The 22020-nt window shown below is 41.6% G+C and overlaps 2 protein-coding genes and 1 pseudogene across 12 annotated transcripts in view; 1 reads left to right on the forward strand and 2 right to left on the reverse strand.

The window, feature by feature from the left end:
- Nucleotides 1-18079, reverse strand: part of UCHL3 (ubiquitin C-terminal hydrolase L3) — a 100844-nt gene extending 82765 nt beyond the window's left edge. The window contains exon 1 of the mRNA XM_040487357.1: nucleotides 18000-18079. The gene's annotated coding sequence lies outside the window, so the exon portion shown is untranslated. The remainder of the gene's footprint in view (nucleotides 1-17999) is intronic.
- Nucleotides 1764-3765, reverse strand: LOC121037848 (V-type proton ATPase subunit E 1-like; annotated as a pseudogene).
- TBC1D4 (TBC1 domain family member 4) overlaps nucleotides 14950-22020 on the forward strand; it is a 190473-nt gene continuing 183402 nt past the window's right edge. For 3 of the 11 annotated variants that reach the window (XM_040487344.1, XM_040487345.1, XM_040487348.1), the window contains exon 1: nucleotides 16939-18074. In XM_040487344.1, coding sequence (XP_040343278.1) covers nucleotides 17577-18074 — 498 coding nt within the window. In that variant the 5' untranslated portion in view covers nucleotides 16939-17576. Of the gene's footprint in view, nucleotides 15598-16927; nucleotides 18075-22020 lie in introns of those variants that run through there. The other 8 variants (XM_040487346.1, XM_040487347.1, XM_040487350.1 and 5 more) reach the window with 6 other exon arrangements.

The raw sequence follows: 22020 nt of genomic DNA on the forward strand, positions 1-22020 counted from the left end.
CCAGCTTTTCTTTTACTGGTAAAATTTTTGGTTTTGCTTGGATGGCTGCTTGTATACTAATACCATTATGCTGTACCCTTAGTAATTTTCTATTATCTACTATGAGAAATAATCAAAATTGGCTGACCACCTTTTCTTCCTTCCTCCTCTTACTCTCTCCCAGCATCTGATGTGAAGTAATATCTTCTTATTTTCAGGTAATAACTATAAGGCAGTCAGCTTGCCTGTTTTACTTTTCATATGTTCTCCCCATTTCACACCCCCCCCTCCTATGTTTGATAATTGTACTCTCCACCTCATTACAGCATGTGACCAATAACATATTATACCCTGTCCTTTGTATCCATTATTTTGTCTTAGTTCCATAAGTCAATATATATGTAATGGTTCCCACCAGTCCTGATGTTGATGTCTGTCTAGTCATTTTGGTTGTTGGAAGCTTATTCTCCGGTAGATATCTTAGGAGGGGGCATGGAAACAATATTTCTTTAGTTCACGAATGGTCATAACAATTTGTCTATGGTCTTTATACTTGAATATAAGTTTGCATGGTACAGGACCCTTAGGTCACATTTTCTTGCCTTGAGTGTGTCAAAAATGTCACTCTACTATCTTTAACCCATAAAGGGTTGAGGTAGAAAGATCTGGCAATTGATACCATTTCTCTTATAAGTGATTGCATTTTTGTTTTTGGGGTTTTTTCCTTGATATAAAAAAAATATTTAAAGTTATTCTTTAAAATTCATTAGTGGGGTGTATAAGTGGTTCAGTCAGTTAAGCATCTGACTTGATTTTGGCTCAGGTAATGATCTCATGGTTCATGGGATTGAGCCCTGTGTCAGGCTCTTTGCTGACAGTGCAGAGCCTGCTTGGGATTCTCTCTCTCTACCTCTCTGTCTCTGCTCCTCTCCTGCTGGCTCTCTCTCTCTCTCTCTTTCTCTAAAAATAAATAAATAAACATTTAAAATTCATTCATCTTACTAGAATAATTCTTGATGTCGGCCATTTTGGGGTCAGTTTTTTCAGGCACATGATTTGCTTTTCAATAGATTTTCCAGGTTTCTTTTTGTTTTTGTTTTTGTTTTTTTTTTTGTCAGGAAAAGTTTCTTAGATTATTTCCACATTTGTTCTGTTCTATTGCTCTGGTTCTCTTCTTTGGGTATTTCTGGATATTCATATGTAGGAACTTTCTTTGTCTTCTTTATCTGTTACTTTCAAATCCTTTTTACCCTTTCCTTCATTTCTGTTTGATTTTTAGCATTTTTCTTCTCTTATAGTTCTATTTCTGTTAAGATACTATTTGTTGCTTTTATATGCTCTATGTTCCTTCTTGTTTATGCTTTGTTAAGAAATATTTAGTTATGTCCTGAGTTTTTTCATTTTTCTCCTCACATAAACCTGTTTCACATTTACTTATGAGGAAAACTACTAGGCCCAAGTAACAGTGAAGCTACTACTGCAATAATGAATGCTTGCCACATGCATTTTAAACCAAAAGAGCAGAGACTTAAAGGTACTTATGTCACCCACTCAGGACCTTGGGCTCTCCAAGCAATAGAAATTTACTAGAGGCCAAGCTGGAGTTTCCAGGCAAGGCTTTTATTGGGGCTTGGGCTCCCCTGTAAGGGACATAGCACAAACAAAAGGGTCCTTCATGCTGGCTCTCCAAACAAAGGCTGAGGCAAGGTTTTAAAGAAACTGACGTGGGAAAGGAGTGACATCTAAGCATGTAGGGGCGGGGAAATACAAGAAGTTCGGCATGCAGGTACAGCGGACAAAACATGCTTCATCATGTACCACATGTCTCATTAGCGCGTTAAATCCCCACCTCTGGGCGTGATTTGTAGTATTGTAATGAGGGAACAAATAGGTGAAAGGGCAGCACTGGAGTCCACCTTCGTGCAGACTGGTTTGCTTGGGTCTTTGCCAGTCTTCCTAGTAGAATCCCTTCTTTGGGAAGCATCCTGCTTCTGCATATCTGCAAACATGCTACTCAACAGGCATAGGGTTTCAGCTGTCCAGGAACACTGGATTTTGTGGTCAGGAGTGAGGGGAATCAAGTCTAGTCCCTGGTCTGTCTCACGTAAAATTCTCTGAATTAGATCTCTGGAAGTAGAAAAAGGGCAGAAAACTGGATGAAAGTCATACAACCATTGTCTGATCTCCTCTACCTCATGCTCAGAACCCCTGAAAGTTGCATTACTTCTAGAATTGGAGGCATGTTCCTGTATTTCAAGGGCCTCTTTATCCCCATGTTAATGATTAGAACAAAGGCAATAGCTATGGAAGAGGTATTCCACTAATGAATAGAGAACTATATCAGAACATCAAAAAGGAAGGGACCTAGAAAATCCTGTTTTTTTCAAATATCAGATGCTTTATTATTATAGTTACATGCAGTGGAGAAAGCTCCACCTCTCAAAGGCTTAATCCAAAACCTTTCTGTTGCTATTCATGCCAAACAAGGCTCACCGTATTTCTGGCATCATTCCTGAACCTAAGAGATCCAGCTGGCTTTTTAGGGTATTGGAAACCTTTATTTTGTGACCTCATCATGGATCTCAACACTGCCAGCTATTTAGTCAGACAAGTAGGCCTCTGATCAATTTAGACCTCAGCATCTTTTTCGTGGGATTTTGTCTACAGGGATAAGTTTTTGCACTTCAGCCGCCTTTAATGGAAGGAGATCCTGATTCCTGCAGCAAACAGTCATTAGAAGCTATAGCAACTGGTATAAACCCTTGATGACCAGTGTTTCCAGCACTCAGTGCCTGGTTGTATCTTTTACCACCTTACTGAGCATCTATTTTGCTTTTCGTGGGTCAGTAAGAAGGTCATTTCTGGCTCAGAGGACTTTTAAATTTTCTTGATTCAAGTTGGACATTTAAATTTCCTTCTGCTACACAATCTGCATTATCCCTTTCATAATATTCTGTAACGTTCAGTCTTTTTGTTTGCACAAGATTGCACCTTTCTAATGTTTTACATTGCCTTTGCCTCTTTACCTTTCTCATTGTCTTCCTGTTCAATGAAGGCTATCATGTGCTTAATCTGCTATGACATTTCTATATTGCTGAGGGCCATGGCAAAGGCCAAGCTAGCCCAGAGATGAATGGGTTCCAGTTGGTCTTTGAAGGGACAGATGAAAGAAGATTAGCAGAAATCTGGGTTTCCTGCTTTAGAACCCCAGGTTCTTGTTTTGCAGTTTTTGAGTTTTTCTAATGCTAATTTATGTGGGTCTTTTTTTAATGGCTGCTATATTTTCTTAAAAATTTTTAGCTTATTTGGAAATATTAGATTTTACAGTTTCACAATGTGTTTGCATATCTTTCTGAAGAGTCTTCATCATTGTGTGTGTGGGTTTTAGTCTCCTTATTTCTTCTTTTCTCATAATATTTTTTTGCATGAAATTTGGCCACAATTCTTTTCTACTGCTTGTTTGGAAAATGAAATCAGGTTTCCCACACTTTTATAATGGGGAACTCCAAAAAGATAGATTTTCTAGCATCCCTTATTCCAGGAATCCTTCTGTTATTGCAAAGTAACAAGAAGAAGAAGGAAAAGGAGAAGAGGAAAAAGGAAGATCTCTTTTAGAGATCTGCCTCTCACTGCCTTTTTTTTTTTTTTTTTTTTTTGGAGGAAAGCAATGGATCACTTAACAAAGGAGAATTACTTTATTTATTTTATTTTAATCTTTATTTTTGAGAAACAGAGAGAAACAGAGTGTGAGCAGGGGAGGGGCAGAGAGAGAGAGAGAGAGAGAGAGAGAGAGAGAGAGAGAGACAGAATCTGAAGCAGGCTCCAGGCTCTGAGCTATAAGCACAGAGCCCAACGTGGGGCTCGAGCTCATGAACTGGGAGATGGTGACCTGAGCCAAAGTCAGAAGCTTAACTGACTGGACATCTCCAGATGTCCCAAGGAGAATTACTTTAAAATGGAATATCATAATGGGTAGCTGAGAAGGGAGTGAAATTTTAATAAAAGGTACGTACAGAGTTTAATGATCCAAAACAAATTAATAATTCTACTCTAGAGCTGTAGCCATAACCATAAAAAATATTGCCTCATCTAAATAACCTATTCCACACATATTAGAGCAAATTGACGAGGAAAGTTAGTAACTAATCCAGAAGAAATCCCACTGCTTCCCTGGAGTGTTTTGTTTTTAACTCCTCAGCCATCAGTTTTTATTTCTTTCATCCTGTCCTTCAATCCATGTGCTTAAAAATGAATTTTCTAGGCCACCTTTTTCAGTATTTTCTCTTCAGTAATCTCACTGCTAGTTAATCAGCTATTTTGGCCAAGTTTTCTATGAAGCTAAATTTTGAGAACTGATTTAAGATTCCCTAAAATTTGTAAGCAAATGCATTATACACATGTTGTTTATTGGTTAGGTAAGGACTGCAAATTAACATATAATTTACTGAATCTTCTGTTCCATTTTCATGCTGGGTTATAATATTTATCCTTATATAGATTTGGCAGTTCCTCTGATTGTGTAACAAAACCACTCATCTTATGACTATGTTCTCTTTCAGGGGGCTGTTAGGTTTTCTGTGAATATCCTGATCGGGTTTCCTTTGACGCCATGGGCTAAGATCATAGTGCTGTAGCTTTTGAGCAGGATCTTTTCTTAGAGAAGTCCTTTCCACCATCAGCCACAGGAAACAGTAGAGGGTTTAAGCCCTTGGGAGGCTAGAGCAGGGGGTTATGGGGAGGTTTCTATGGCCCTTGTAACTCTGCCCAAAGACGACTCAAGTTCTGTGGGAAGGGACTATGTGGACAATGAAGTGGGCCTACCCTACTTCTTATACGTTATGCTCAGTTTGCTCCTTTGAAGGCTGGTGGGTGCCCTGATGGCTGGGTGGGTATCTGGGTAGGCAGGTCTCAGTACCGTAATGAACTGTAAGAAATGCCCTCAAGGTGGAACGATGTAACACTGTCTGGGGGAGGGGAGGCAGAACTGTGGAAGGCCATGGACTCCCAGGAGCCATCATGTTTCAAATCTGGTGGAGCACTATCAGGAACATAAAGGAGAGAGCAAATACTGAAGTTTGTGGTCTAGAGTTTCAAGTGAGTGAGGAAAAGGTAAAGGTGCCAGATGACCGGATTCAATACCGAGGCCCAGTACCGGGAGTATATGCAGGGCAACCCTTTTCATGAGCCACTATATACTGCAGAGGCTGGCAGGTGCTTAAAGGGGCATTCCTCTGAAGCATCTCTCCAGAACATGAAAGTATTTCACAGACCTTTTTCATTATTCTCAGTGGTTCCAATATACTTTTATTTCCCTCGGATGATCCCATCTTTCATTTAATAGAGAAAATAGAAGTCATCTGATGGAAATGTTTTTAGTTTTTTTTCCAGAGAGAGAATGCACGAGTAGGGGAGAGGGGCCGAGGGAGAGAGAGAAACTCTTAAACAGGTTCCACATTCAGTGTGGAGCCCAACACAGGGCTTGATCCCATGACCCTGGGATCATGATCTGAGCCGAAATCAAGAGACACTCAAGAAACTGATGGAAATTTCTCTAGTTCTTCATACCACATCTACCAAAGGGCCTGCATCTCCACTTATTTCCTCTTGTTTGCTTTTCTGATAGAAGAGATATCTTACCTCTTGTCTACAGATAAGCCTTTCACCTGGTTTCTGGATTGAATGCCTCCCTGCTTCTCAAGGGATTTGCTCATTTATTTAATAAACACTGAGCACCTACTCTGTAACAGACATGATGCTCCATCCATTGATCAGCTCCTCTCTCTGTTGTGGATTCAACTTCTCTCAATAGCATTTAACCATGCTCAACGCTCTCTCCCATCGAAAAACCAACTAAACCAAACCAACCGAAAAAGAAAAAAATCCCTCCTTTCACCATGCCCCCTTCTTCAGCGACCACCCTATCTTCTCTTCAAAGCCAAACATCCCTAAAACACCAGCCATACTCAGTGTTTTCATGTCTGCATGTCACTTTCATTCTGCAATCTACAGCTTATGGCTCTAGTAAGAGGGCTTTTGCTGTGGTCATCAAAAACCAGCCTGTGGCTACACTGAATGGAACCACTTCAGTTCTCACTTGGTCTGATCTGGATGCCGCATTTAAAAATGTGGACCACTTCTTAAACAGGGTGTCCCTCATACCACATTCCCCCTATGTCTCTGGTGCATCCTTCCCACGCTTTTTGCACACTACATTTTGGTCTGTATTTCCTTTAAGTGTTGACGTTCCTCAGGGTTTCCTCGGCAATCTTGCCTTCTCTTTGTCAGCACACTATGGTTGATGTCATCAGCTCCTGAGACTGTAATTATCATCCAAGTCAAGTAAGAAAGATACTTGACATTGTCTTGACATGAAGCTGCTGGAATCTCAAAGACTGTTTTGTTTAAATAATTCTATAAGGGGAAGGAAAAAAATAAATCTGTTAACGAACCCTGATGAACAATCTATTTCATGCCAATTAAATACCAGTGGAGTGACAGAAGAAAGTTACTAGGTTTATAGTAGTATCTTAGTCATCACAATGCTGGGGATATTTTACAACGTAGCTGTGTGGAGTCAACTGTTACAACAATGAAGTTTCAGGCAACATTGATGTGGTGCATTAACACATTATCATAACAAAATGAAAAACAAACTTTGCAGTATTTATTGTCTTGAGTTAATGCTGCATTCCAAAGAAGATGATGATAATCCTTTTGTAATGAAAAAGTAGACTATCACACAAAAAAGGTTCTTTTTGTTGTTCTCAGCAAACTGTCCAGTGATTCATATTTAAATTTTTTAAATGCTCATCCATTTTTTAGAGAGAGAGAGAGAGAGAGAGAGCACAAACGGGGAAGGGGCAGAGAGAAAGAGAGACATAGAATCTGAAGTAGGCTCCAGTCTCCAACCTGTCAGCACCTGACGTGAGGCTTGAACTCTTGGACCATGAGATCATGACCTGAGCCAAAGTCTGACACCCAACCGGCTGAGCCACCCAGGTGCCTTCAGTAATTCATATTTATAAGGGACAGAACCTGTATACGTACATTGAACATAGCTGCCTTTCCTCCTGGCTCGTGCTACATATCCTTAGCGAGTTTGTGATATGTGATTTATAAGTATTATTAAATCTTCACCTTTACCCTAAATCCTGTGCTTATTATTCTGCATTTGTGTATTGGATATATTGCCCTTCTCTTCCTTGCCTTATGCCCTGGAATGTTGTCCTTCATATCACCTGTGCTCCTTGGGCTTGTCCCATGGGAGGTATACCAGCAGGAGATGCAAACCAGGAGGCCAGCAAGGTCAGAGTATTTCTCCTCTGCCCCTTCCCTGCTCAGTGTCACATAGCAGTAGCTGTGTGGCTCCCCAACTAAAGGCTCCTCTGGGCTGTGCTTCCTGTGAGGTTCCATTGACATTTTTTACTATTGACTTTTTGGTTCTAGGTGTAATAATGGTTTCCCATTGTTGCAAGTCTCTCCATGCCTTGATATGTCCTGATAGGACAGTGTTGTGTAACTAAACCAGTGCCGTGCATTCTCACTTGTGTCAGCCATTTTCTGCTTCTATTAGGATTCTCATTGAATAATGTGATATGGGGTCCCAAGATTTCACCTATACTTCAACCAAGGCTGAAAGCTTGGATTTGTACTTTTGTATTTTTACTATGTGCTGATGACTCTCAAATTTATATATGTAGCCCAGATCTGTCTCTCAGGGTTCAGAACTGTATGATTTCTCTGCTCGAATATCCTCTGATTTCTCTGCTCTAAAATCCCACAGTTACTTAAAATCCAAATGCCCAATTCCATTGCATCCCCCCAAATGCCCTTTGAACAACTTTCCTGCTGTTCCTGTCTGTGTAAAGTTAGGGGCCCAGAAACCTCTTTACAATCTGAATAGTCATGGTCTCTATGAGTCTAGGCTGGCAGTACTTTTGCTAATACAATTCCCTAAAGAACTTTGGGGGCTTTCTGTATATCAGATCAAATCCCACTCCATGCTTTAGAAGCCAAAGCCACAATTGTTTTCAACACAGTTTTCTCCTTTCAGACTGATTTACTGTTACTTTGGGATCAGGCTTCTGTGGGACTACATCTTTAAGCTTTCAAGAAACCATTTTATTTAGCTGATAAAGTACCAATTTAAATTCCTTAGAAGCCATGGGGCGCCTGGGTGGCTCAATTGGTTAAGCGCCCCACTTCAGCCAGGTCATGATCTCACAGTTTGTGAGTTGAAGCCCCACATGAGGCTCTGTGCTGAGAGCTCAGAGCCTGGAGCCTGCTTCAGATTCTGTGTCTCCCTCTCTCTCTGCCCCTCCCCGACTCATGCTCACTCTCTCAAAAAATGAGTAAACATTAAAAAAAATTTTTTTTAATTCCTTAGAAGCCTTTAAAAAGTGTCTTACATCCATACTTTTGATTTGACTTTATCCTTGGGCCGTGTCTTAATTTGAGAATCTTACTTGCTTGAGAAGCTGTAAATAAGAGATAATTTATATTCCAGACTGGCAGGTTCTAGCCTCTCTGAATCTCTAGATTCTGCTTATAAATTGGCCAGTTCTTTTCTAAGTCCATTTTTTCTTGAAGCTCCTTATACTTCAGCTAGTATAAACTGGCTGATACTCTCCGTTTGCTGCTTAGAAATCTCTGCTCAAACCCCAAAGTCCATCAAGACACTATCTTTCAAGTTACAGCAGGGAATGCCTGCTACATAACATGAGTCACTTATTTTTTAAGCTTCTATAACAGTTTTCTCACCATTTCTCCAGTCTCCAGAAATAATTATTTTGGTATTTTTCCAACCTCCACTAACAGTTTCCTTCCTATGTGCCACCTGGTCCTGGAATCAAAGTCACATATTTTAGAGTTTTGTTATGGCATCCTCCCATGGCCCCATTTCACTCATCTGCAACCTTCACTGGACAAACAACATGGAGCTGGCAAGTATGTTTCCAATGCCTGGACCACAGTAGGTATCCAATAAATATCACCTATAAGTAAAAAAGTAACTCTTAATAGCTAAAGAGGCTTTTAGGGCATCATTGTAAATTTTATCAAATCTCTACTAGCATAGAAACTGTTACTCTAGTTCAGCTACTTTCTTCTTTTCTTTTTTTAATGTTTATTTATGTATTTATTTTTGAGAGAAAGAGAGAGAGACAGAGAGAGAAGGAGGGGCAGAGAGAGAGGGAGAGAGAGAGAATCCAAGCAGGCTCCGTGCTGTCCGTGCAGAGCCTGATGCAGGGCTCGAACTCACAACCCATGAGATCACGACCTGTCAGCTAGTTTCTTCTTAACTGTTGTCTTTATTATACTACCTATTTGATACAATCTGTACAAATATGTGCAGTGGCCCTTGTTTGAACCAAATCCTACATACAAAGTGTGACCCTTAAAATGATTCTTAATGCCTGTATGACTATTTTCTCACCTATAAAATGAGAATAGTAGTACTACTTATCTGGGGCTTCTAGATAACATGGCAGAAGAGGAGGGCTTTAAGATCACCTCATTCCACAGATACACTTAGATAACATCCGTATCAGTGTAAATAGCCCAGAAAATGACCCAAAGACTGGCAGAATAGACTCTCCACAGCCAATCATAGAGAAGAGGCCACATCAAAAGTGGCATACATCTCCTTAGTAAAAAAGGAAAAAAAAAATAGTACTGCTTATCCCAGATGATTGTTGTGAAAATCCTTCATGCAGAGTAGGTAAGTATTCAACAAATGGGGGCCATTATTATTATCTCATTTTCAGATCCATGCATAGTAACCTGTAAAAATGGCTGCTTCCAGAAAGAAAATGGGTTGCTGGGCAAAGGAGTGGAAGGTAAGCTTGTATTTAGCTGTATTTATATTTCTTGTAACTTTTGAATTTTCTACCATCTACATATATTGCCTATTCCAAAGAATTATAGGTTTTAAAAATACTACTTATATATTTGCTCATTTTAATCTCTATTGTATTAGAAGCTTGAATGATCCACTTTAAAATCAGCAAGGAAATGGGGACACCTGGGTGGCTCAGTCAGTTAAGCGTGTCAGTCTTGGTTTTGGCTCAGGTCATGATCTCACAGTTTGTGGGTTCGAGCCCCACATCAGGCTCTGTGCTTGGGATTCTCTTTTTCCCTCTCTCTGTCTCTGCCCCTCCTCTGCTTATGCTGTCTCTATCTCTCTCAAAATAAATAAACATTAAAAAGTAAAATCTGCAAGGAAAATACGAACTAGTTCATTCATGACAGACTTAAAATAGATTTCTTTTTAATCTTGTTAGAGCCCATTAGAAACAGTAATTAAACAAGAAGATTTTTACAGGTGGACAGTTTTTTTCAGTATTTTTTTTTAAATTTTTTTTTTCAACGTTTTTATTTATTTTTGGGACAGAGAGAGACAGAGCATGAACGGGGGAGGGGCAGAGAGAGAGGGAGACACAGAATCGGAAACAGGTTCCATGCTCTGAGCCATCAGCCCAGAGCCTGACGCAGGGCTTGAACTCACGGACCGCGAGATCGTGACCTGGTTGAAGTTGGACGCTTAACCGACTGCGCCACCCAGGCGCCCCAGTTTTTTTCAGTATTAATATGCTTTTGGTTGCAAAAAAAATTCACAAAGTCCAAGAGGAAATAGTCAATTAAATCAATGTAAATCTACATAATTCTGAAGAGCATAAATGTGAAATTTCATTCAGTGATAAAGGAGTGTCTAGTGGGGAAAATGTTTAATCTCACTATACTAATATTGTCACTCAAATATATAGTACTTCAAAACCTGTGGTTGATTTCATACCCTTGGTTGAGGTGAAGCTGACCTGAAAGCATGCAGTAAATAAATGTTCTTTTTAAAAATTTTTTTAAATGTTTATTTATTTTTGAGAGAGAGAGAGAGAGAGAGAGAGACAGACTATGAGTAGGGGAGGGGTAGAGAGAGAGGGAGACACAGAATGTGAAGAAGGCTTCAGGCTCTGAGTTGTCAGCACAGAGCCCGACGAGGGGCTTCAACTCACAAACTGCAAGATCATGACCTGAACCAAAGTTGGACGCTCAACCGACTGAGCCACCCAGGTGCCCCAATAAATGTTCTTTTTAACTGTTTCCTTTTACCCCTCAAGCAGGTTTTATGACAACAGAATTTTTCAGACCACTTGAGGCACTTCTCAATTACACAGTAAGACAAAAATAGCTATTGTAAAATTATCCCAGCCTTATGGTAGAAGAAAAATCTGTTTTCGTTGTAAAAATGTTTAACTTCTGGAACTAACTGATTCTCTTCTTTGGTATTTGAGAGAGCTGTAAATCCATTCATCCACTAGACATTTATTGATCACCTTCTGTGTGCAAAAGGACTGTGCATTTGATTAGCCATCAGTCGCCATGCATTCCATTCGTATTCTACCACGTTACTCTCATTACCTACTTAGCTTGTGCTTCAGTTTCCTAACTTAAAAAAAATGGCACTTTTCTATTCTTACCACTCATTTATCTGTCAAGAGTGTTAATAAGTAATGCCTGTATTTGAGGTGTGGGCTGACGTAAATGAATAATTACCTACATTTTTGTCAAGACATCTTAATGTCAAAAGGTAGGTGTGGTTAATGTCTTTGAATATTCCATGAATGTTTGAAACAAAAAAATCTGTATTCTTTCTTTTTGTTATGTTCAAAAGAGATAAATGATAAACTGGGAAAAACATACGAAATATATTTTGGACAAAATGTTATTATCCTTAATGCCCACATACAGGATAATTTTGTAATTTGACCCAGACTTAACCAAAAGTGGTGGGCGGGGTGCCAGGGTGGCTCAGTTGGTTAAGTGTTCAACTTCAGGACATGATCTCATGGTTTGCGGGTTCTTTTGTGAGTTCGAGCCCCACATTGGGCTCTGTGCTGACAGTGTGGAGTCTGCTTTGGATTCTCTGTCTCTCTCCCTCTCAATAAATAAATAAATAAATAAATAAATAAATAAATAAATAAAACATTAAGAAAAAAAATGCAAAGATATGAGCACCAAATACTTCAAGGAGAAATTCAGATGATTTATAGACATGAAGAGATTGTTATTTGCTATTAATTTCTATTATTTTCCCATTTTTTATTTTCCTAATATCTAAATTGATCTCTATTACTTTCTCCTTAATTATTTCTTTGGGCTTCCCCATGACAGTTTTTCTACTTTTTTAGGTTGAATTTTTAGTTAATTTACTTTCATTCATTCTTTTTTTAAAATTTTAGTTTTATTATTATTTATTTTATTTATTATTATTTATTATTTTAGGTTTTATTATTACTTATTATTTATTTATTAATATTTATTATTTATTTATTATTATTATTTATTTTATTAATCAATACATTTACCTGTATTTGACAAGTTTTGGCATAAAATCATTTTATCACTTAATTCCATATAATAGAATTTTCTTTCATAATTTTCTTTTTGATCAGGATTATCCAACATTATGTTTTTACTCTTCAGACATAATGATTTTTAAAACCTATGTTTTTGTTTTTGATTTGCCTTGAATAATAGTCAGAAAACATGATCTATATCATTGCAATTCTTTGGAATTTATGGGTTTCTTGTGTGACACGGTGCACTGCCAATTTTTGTTTCTTTCACAGGTACTCTATAAAAATTTTGCATTCTCTACTCATCAAACTTATAAATTTGATTGTTCTTAGTTTATTTAATTTTACTGTATCTGAGAATGATTTGTTAAAGTCATCAACTAAAAGTGTTGATGTATTTATGTTTCCTGTCAGTCTTTTATTTGTTTTATGTATTTGGAATCAATTTCCTTAGTGTCTATGTGTTAAAAAATAGTATCTTCTTAGTACTTTCACTGGCAAAATTTTCTTTGTGACCCCCTTCATTAGTTTACTTTCTATTTAATTTGATATTGAAACCACTACCCTGGCTTTATTTTCACTTATCTATGCCTGATATACTTTCTTCTATTTGTTTATTGCACTGTTTCTATATGTGTTAATTATTTTTAATGTTTATTTATTATTTATTTTGAGAGAGAGAAAGAAAAGGGGAGAGAAAACCAAGCAGACTCCCAGCAGTCAGCACAGAGTCCCGTAGAGGGGCTTGATCCTTCAGATCACAACCTGAGCCATAATCAAGAATCCCATGCTTAACCAACTGAGTCCCCCAGGTGCCCCTCTGTATGATTGCGTTTTAAGAGTGATTTTGTGGGAATGCAAGCTGGTGCGGCCACTCTGGAAAACAGTATGGAGGTTCCTCAAAAAACTAAAAATAGAACTACCCTATGACACAGCAATTGCACTACTAGGCATTTATCCAAGGGATACAGGTGTGGTGTTTCGAAGGGACACATGCACCCCCATGTTTATGGCAGCACTATCAACAACGGCCAAAGTATGGAAACAGCCCAAATGTCCATCGATGGATGAATGGATAAAGAAGATGTGGTATATATATACAATTGAGTATTACTCGGCAATCAAAAAGAATGAAATCTTGCCATTTGCAACTACATGGATGGAACTGGAGGGTATTATGCTAAGTGAAATTAGTCAGAGAAAGACAAAGATCATATGACTTCACTCATATGAGGACTTTAAGAGACAAAACAGATGAACATAAGGGAAGGGAAACAAAAATAGTATAAAAACAGGGAGGGGGACAAAACAGAAGAGACTCATAAATATGGAGAACAAACGGAGGGTTATGGAGGTGGTGGGAGGGGGGATGGGCTAAATGGGTAAGGGGACTAAGGAATCTACTCCTGAAATCACTGTTGTACTATATGCTACCTAATTTGGATGTAAATTAAAAAAAAAAAAATTCAAAGAACGTTTATAAATAAATAAACAAATAAAATAAAAAATATCCTTTAAAACAGATAAAAGTGATTTTGTAGGGGTGCCTGGGTGGCTCAGTCAGTTAAGCCTCCAACTCTTGATTTCAGCTCAGGTCATGATCTCATGGTTCCTGAATTTGAGCCCAGGTAGGGCTCTAGGCTGACAGTGTGGAGCCTGCTTGGTATTCTCTCTCCCTTTCTCGCCTCTCCCCTCGCTCTCTCTCTCAAAATAAATAAATAAACAAAAATAAGTAAAACTGATTCTGTAAACAACAGATTCCTGGATAACTTTACATTGTTACCTTTTTGTGGGTTAGGTGAACTAATTTACATTATAGTTGCTATTTGGAGTTACTGCAGCCATACTGTTTTCAACTTTCTACTTATCACACTTTATTTTTGTTTCATTGTTGTTGTTTTTTTTTCTTTTTTTTTCTCTTCCCTTTTCCACCAAATGGATAAATATTCTACTGGTTTGAAAGTCATACATTGTATTTTGGTTTCCTAGTAGTTACCTCTTATTTATTCCTTCTTCATCTCCATCTTCCAAGTTTGGGGAAACTTTTCTAAGTATCTAGAGCAAGAGAAACTGACTCTGAGCACATACTCTAAATCTTTTGCCTTTGCCAAGTCTTTAGTTTTTGAAACCTGAAGGCTAAGAATGGACTCTTTTGTTATCTGTATTCTGCTGTGTCATCCTTTCACTGGAGCAGAGGAGATGCAGTGCCCTGGCTGCCCGGGCTGAGGGAAGGTCACAGGGAACAAAGGAACAATAGAGGGAAAACCCTGTTATCTCAAAATTTTATTCAGTCACGAATGCTTGCGCTCTATTTGCCACTCCATTCGGAGCTCCATTACAACTGTAGGGAGGCATCCTATTATTTTCTAGTACTTGATAATTAGCTGGTAGATACATTTAGTATGTTTATGAAATTAGCTAACTAAATCACTTGGTACATCACCTCTATGATATTAAAACTCTCATTTGAATCTTCGGGTTCTTAAATTCTAATTTGCTATTCATTTGTTCATTCATTCAACATTTATTAAGAACCTATTACATATCGGCTACCTTGCTGGAGGAAAATATGGGCCAAAAAAATAATCCCTCTCAAGATGCCCTCTTTGTGGTGGGGGACACAGACAAATCACTTGAGAATTACAAAGAATGCGTTAAGAGCTATAATAGAGGAATACATTAAAAAAGAGCAAAGAGAGGCCTGCTAACTCTGGATTGGTGAGAAACATCTTCACAGAAGAGTGACTTTTGAGTTGCGCCTTAATGAATGGACACTAAAGTAGCGAAGGGTGAGGGAAGTTCAAGCTGTGGAGCGACAGGAAGAGCAATAGGGAGAGGAAGGCACCTGTGAAGCCCCATGGAGAGTGAGCCCGGTATGCGGTTGGGGATGGAGGTGATGTCTGGTGTCTGGATGTGTGAGTAGGGGAAAAAGTAGATGTTGGGTTGGATGGAAGGTGGATGTCATAGGTGGTGATGCCTATAAGACTATTCAGGAGATATTTCTTGCAGGACAGCTCTCCTCTTTGTGCTGGCTCAGCATTCTGGGCTGCATTGATTACAAGCAGCCTCCATATGCACATGTTTCCATGATGATCCCTGGAGCTGAAAGGGGGCTGGAGTGGAGACTACTGGCAATTAAATCCTTCTGCTTAAGATGCAGCCCAAGTCATCACTGCCAAAACAAGTCTTAAGACCGTGCCCAACTTTAAGGGGCAGAGAAGAGCTGCCTTCTCTTGTATCGGTATGCAGAGAGGATCAGATATTGGTAAGCAGTAATAATACTCAATGCATACGAAGACAAGCATGACAAAAAAGTTACAAAGAGAAGGCTAAAGGCTTTCAGAGCAGGAGGCAATGATAAAAGACAATTCTTCTGTTTTTCTATCAATGAGTGCAAGTTTATTGCTTCACTTTCTTTGACCAGTAGGAAATGGTCTGCTGGGACTTCGAACTCAATCCCAGCTTCCAAGCTGTTTGACTTGGTGGAACGATGCTCTCCCCAGATCTTTGTTCTTTTTTCCCTCTCTTTTATGGATCCCACATATGTAGCCTAGGAAAATGGGATCTGAATAAGAGAGTTACTGGTAAGGTTCTAGAAGGTTTCAATCTACATTCCAAGAACTTTTCACTGCTGCTTGAGGACATGGGTCTATTTTGCACAAAGTGGTAGAGTGGTTAAATCAAATGACTAAACCTAAACAATTAATAAGGTCTCCATCTTGGAGCTCGGATGTTTATTTCCAATAAAATCACCAGGATGTACCCAGAAATTGAACACAGGAAAAGTGACAATTGGCCATAACTATCTTACATAAATAGGATAAAAGATAGTTCCAAGGCTTTACAGAAAGTGAGAATATCATTAAACTGAAAACACTGAGAAACCTTTGGGTTTTGGATTTTCATTCTTCCTGGAAGTACTTTGGAGAGAGGTGGGAACTTTCAGAGTCTTTCCCTTTTATTTTGTTTACCTCTTATCGAATTCATTACAATTCAGTAAGAGTAAAAAGAACGAGAATCTAATTTGCTCAAATGAAAAAAATAATACTTTTCTTTCTGGTTTAAAGTTAGAATGATCAAATTATCCCTTAAATGTCTTTCGAGTTCCGTGGAACTACAGATTACTGCACATAAAAGAGTGAGAAATCTCTACACCTCTGAGCTGGGTATGTAGAATGAATAAAATAGGATTCTTTTGGATACTGTTTGGAATAAGATTCAGAACTTATTACGCAGGCTTCAGAAGGAATTGAAGCCACGCAAATAAATGCTGTTCAAAAAAACAGAAATCCCAACGCCCTCTTGAGAGGGGGCCGCCTCTCCAGGGGGCAGCAGAGACGCGCGGGAGGACCCAGACGTCGGGGACCAAGGAGAGGGCGAGTCGATCCCGGCAGTGGCCGGGCCTGCAGCGGGGTCGCTGCCCCAGGGGCGGATTGGAAGGGCGGGCTGGCACAGGGGCCGGAGGAAGTGGCGGAGAGGTGACTTCACCGAAAAGCTTTTAGGGGCCAGGCTCTCTCCGCCCGCTGGACGGGAGGCGGGGTAGCAGCTCGGTTAAAGTAGCAGCCTGGAAGGAAGGAAGGAGCGAGGGAGGGACCGGAGCAGCCGGGAGGAGGAGCAGCGAGCTGGGCCGCGGCGACGGCTGGGGGAGCGGCCCAGCGTGGCCACGTTTGGGTCTGGTTATTTTCCAGTGAACAGTTCTCGCACGCCCTTCCTGAGGCACGGCTGATCGCGCCGAAGCCCGGCGGCCCCGACCTTCCAGGTGACAGCCGGTCACCCTGGTAGGAGTCAGCTCCGCCCCAAGTCACCCCGCCCTCCCAGAGCCCATTCCCCGCCCAGCCAGCCTCCCTCCGCCTGCCCGAGGCGAGTGCGGCGGCCGCAGCGGCTCTGCAGCGCTGGAGCAGGAGGCGGCCGGCGGCGGCGCGGGGCCCTCGGCGGAGGAAGGGGGAAGTTCGGTCCCTCGGCGCTAGCCCGAGGAAGGAGGATGACGATTTAACCCGCCCTCTCCTGCCAGTCCGGCCGCGGGGCGCTCCCGCCGTGCCCGCCGCCCGAGTCTCCGAGCCTCGCCCGGGGAAGTGCCGCATGGGGCAGGGCCGCTGAAGCGCGGAGTTCGGTGTCTCGCCGTGCCAAAAGCGGGCGCGGGCGCCGGTGCGGCAGTTGGCACAGTTTCGGCGGCGCCTTCGGCGCGAGAGTTGGGGGCGCGGCGCGCCTACCCGGCCGCCTCGGTGCGTTCGAGAGGCGCGAGTTATGGAGTCCCCCAGCTGCGTTCAGGATGAGCCGTTCCCGCACCCCCTGGAGCCTGAACCGGGCGCCCCTGCACAGCCGGGCCCCGGGAAGCCGGGCGACAAGCGGTTCCGTCTGTGGTACGTGGGGGGGTCGTGCCTGGACCACAGGACCACGCTGCCCATGCTGCCCTGGCTCATGGCCGAGATCCGGCGGCGCAGCCAGAAGCCCGACGCGGGCGGCTGCGGGGCGCCGGCCGCCCGCGAGGTGCTTCTGGTGCTCAGCGCGCCCTTCCTGCGCTGTGTCCCCGCACCCGCCGCCGGGGCCGCGGGGGGCGTCGGCCCCGCGGCCGCGCAGCCCAACCCGGCCGTGTTCATCTTCGAGCACAAGGCACAGCACGTCTCGCGCTTCATTCACAACAGCCACGATCTCACCTACTTTGCCTACCTGATCAAGGCGCAGCCAGACGACCCCGAGTCGCAGATGGCCTGCCACGTTTTCCGCGCTACAGACCCCAACCAGGCAAGACGGCGTCTGGAGGCGCGGGGGCGGGTCTGGCACACCCGGGGGGAGGAGCAGGGCTGGAGGCTTTGGGACCCCTCGGGAAGGACCTGTGGTCAGGGCTCCTGGCGCGCTCCTTCCACGTGGCACGCTCCAGCGTCCACTCCTCCTGCCCCAAGGACCAGGAGTCGGGAGCTTGGGTGCGGGGCTAGCGGGCCGGCTGGACGGCGGGAATGAAACCCTTGCAGGAGCAGGGGAGAGGGGAGGAGGCGGAGAGTGGTCCCGGGATGGTGGAGAGTGCGCGCCACAGGAGGACGCAGCGAGCTGCGCGCGTCTGGGAAGGACCGTAGTGTCTGGGGTGTGACTGGAGATGGCAAACCCGGCCGTGTGTGTGTGTGTGTGTGTGTGTGTGTGTGTGTGTGTGTGTGTGTAAAACAAGGAAGAGTGTCGGGTTCCCACAGGCCCTGCACTCGCTCTCGGTCTTGGTCGAGTTCTGCACCTTAACCCACTTGGACCATGGAGTCCTAGTTACAACAGCACCTGCTGGTCTGGGAGCTGGGAGGCTATTTCGGAGCGGAGAAGTTAGCGGACTCTGTCAGATTATCAGCGAGCAGAATAGGAATCTGCGTTTAGATTCGTTGAGTGGAAAGAAAACTTTTTCCTTTTGCAATTTTTTATGCACTCATTGGAGACAGAATCAGTATCAACTTGGGTGATTTAAACAGCAGTGTCGTAAAAGAGGTCAAAATCTGTTTTCTAAGATTTCCCCAAAGTCTACTAAATCGAGGTGCCTGTTACCAAACAGTGCATTTTTTACTTCCTTAAAAACAGGCGCGCTTTTCTATTGAATGGCGACAAGAATCTAAAAACCTTATGACACTGATTATGTCTTTGAAAACTGGTTTTAAAGTAAGTGTAAAGCGTTTTTACTATATGATAAACCCCAAAGTGCTATTCTAAAAATAGTTATTTGATGTTTGCAAAGTACTTTAGATTCTTTAGAAAAGTCATGTTATCTAGATCTAAATGTAGTCTCAGTTGCAACACGTGGCAGTTCCTTTGGTAGCTGGGAAATTAACAACAAAGGAGAAAAACATCCTATAAATAAGGCCTTTTCCGCCCTTAATTCGTTATTTTTTTCCACGTTTATTTATTTGAGAGAGAGAAAGTGGGCGGGAGCATGGTAGGGGAGAGGCAGAGAGAGGAGAGAGAATCCCAAGCCAACTCTACACTGTCATTGTGGAGCCTGATGCAGGGCTCCATGCAGGGCTGGATCTCACAAACCCCGGAGGTCATGACCTGAATCGAAATCCAGAGTTGGACTCCCCTTAGTTCATTATTTTAGTGACTGTAATTGAAAGACCAGTAATTTTTCACCAAAGGCCTGTAGCCTTTGAATTGAAGAAAATGAAAGTTTATTGTCTTAGATTTAATCAGTTATTTCATAAACTAGGTTAATATCCACATCCAGAGCTCCCATTATGAAGTGAGCAGTTTTAACATATATGACACTGTTAGATGTATGTTGAGATACCTTTTTACAGATAATCTAAACATCCCAGCCATGATTAAAGTGAACATCACTTTGTGCTTATGTGTTCCAAGATTATTTTTAGCTTTCACCCCTGTCCAAATGGGAGTGCAGCAGTTCTTTGTGTCTGAAAGTTGTCACCATTTTTATTAAGATTTTTTTGGTTCTGTCAGTAAGGAGGAAGAAGTTGCATTTTCCAGGACTTTGAGGAATGTTTTATGATTTTTGGTAATTTATGTTGAAGTCATTTTGTTCAGATGTGATACATGATACATCATTGCTAATTTCACTGATAGTAGAAATTTATTTATGTTGGGGGGGTTGGGTCATGGCAATTTGAATTCTTCACTGTGGCTTTTGAGTCCCTCCCAGATTCATTGTTAGGGGATCAATTAAAAACATGCCCTTTTATTTACCTTAATTATGTATTTAGGTGTTTAAGGCTGAATGTGCTATTATTTTACAAATAATAACATGCTTAGGCTCATTTCTCCCTTTTGATCCTGTAGGAGCAGTGGAAACCATATGTCCTTTTGATAAAAGAAAAAAAAAACTTTTCCTGTTTATTGCCATTTCCCAGTTAAGTCTTTGATCTAAAGATATGGATTCCAGTTTACTCTGAACATAGAGAATCCTGGCAGAGGATCCTTAATTTGAAAGGCCAGATGTTGTTCCCTTAAGGATTATCTCCAGCAGTATGTAAGTGGTTGCGAACTCAAATGCCTGGGAATGGTTGAGTGAGGACTGTGGAGGCCTAGACAGTGGCCATCATTTCTTAAGGACTTACTTACACAGCACCAGTTGCAAACTGTATTAAAAAGATACAGGCCTGGTGTTGTCAGAGCTTCTGATTTCCTAAGAGTGGAAATCTGGATTTTTATATATGACTTTATGTTTTAAAGGATTAGCGACTATTGTAAACATTTAAGATTTCTATCTGGACCAAACAAAACACATCTGAGGTTTGGCCTCAGAGATTTAAGGGCTGCCACTTTCTATCTTTTTCATAAACATTTGTCGAATGGACAAGTGCAGTCATCAGACACTGTGCACTTTTTGCCACATTTCCGTGTGAGCATCTGAATCCATTTGGTATGGCTCTCATAGTAGGGAGAGTTAGGGCCATTTGGGGGGAAGAATTTAGAAGTAAAATTCTCAGAAGTGATGATTCTACAGCTGAACTGGTTAAAGGAATGGATTCCTCACATTATTATCTAGTGGTATGCCTCACATAGAGTAGGCTTTGGATGGTTCTGGACACCTTTGAGATCAGAAGGAAAGAGACCTACTGTTTGTTTTGCATCCGAGTTCTACATTTGTAATAATTTTTTTATGTTCATTCATTTTTGAGAGATACAGAGAGACAGAGAATGAGTGGGGGAGGGGAAGAGAGCAAGGGAGACACAGAATCTGAAGCAGGCTCCAGGCTCTGAGCTGTTAGCACAGAGCCTAATGTGGGGCTCGAACTCACAGATCGGGAGATCATGACCTGAGCTGAAGTCGGATGCTTAACCGACTGAGTCACCCATGCACCCCCTCTGAGTTCTACATTTGTAGTGGAGAATTATTTAGTTGGGCTTTAAGATCATTGTTAAAAGGTGTCCAGTCACTGAACAAAGTATGGAAAGTAGCCTAGAGCGGTAGGCCTGCAAACATCCATGAATAAACTTGCCTCTCATTTGTCTCTCATGCCTGTCCCTTTCCTGAAATAGGCCTGTCTGGAGGAGACCATAAAATTCATTGTTTAATCTAGAGTGTTTTTTATTGAGAAAGGAGGTACCACTAATAATTACACAGACTTATACTTGTTATACTTATAACTTATACTTGTTATACTTATAACAAGTATAAACCTGGACCGTGTAGGGAAGACCAGGATATACGGTGACCACAGCTACATGGCGGTTTGTGTTCAAGCCCAGCCACTGAGATGGAAGATTGTGGTTTCTGTATATAAAATGACAAGGTTTTGCCGAGTATCTGCTCACATATCTTTTGGGGGATGGATCAACATGTGACTTCTGAGATGGGAGTCCTATGCTAGCAGCTTGGGTCTGTTGTGGGGAGTTGCCATAGTGATGTGCCCTCTGTCTCCACACCTTCTTGGTGGGTCAGAGTCAATTTAAGGACGTGGGGTCTGAAGGAGCACTCAGCCAGATGGCCTAGTGAACTGTTTCTCCCAGGTGCAGAGAGAGGAGGAGGTCAGGAGCAAATGAACCAGTTCTAGATCAAATATATGCCTGTGCAGATTGGTTCCCATTTATTCAAGCCTGTGTGGTCTTGCACAGGAGGAATGTCAGCCTTATTTCGGCCAAATTTCAATATTTCAACTAGTAAAAGTACTTAACTATATGTTAGTTTAAAACTCCCATTGGAATAAATTGAGCTATAGACTTAAAACTGGTTGAAGAACTAAGAATATGTGATTCTCTAAGA

The sequence above is a fragment of the Herpailurus yagouaroundi genome, unplaced genomic scaffold (assembly GCF_014898765.1).
Source record: "Herpailurus yagouaroundi ecotype Mexico unplaced genomic scaffold, PumYag 164, whole genome shotgun sequence".
Lineage (NCBI taxonomy): Eukaryota > Metazoa > Chordata > Mammalia > Carnivora > Felidae > Herpailurus > Herpailurus yagouaroundi.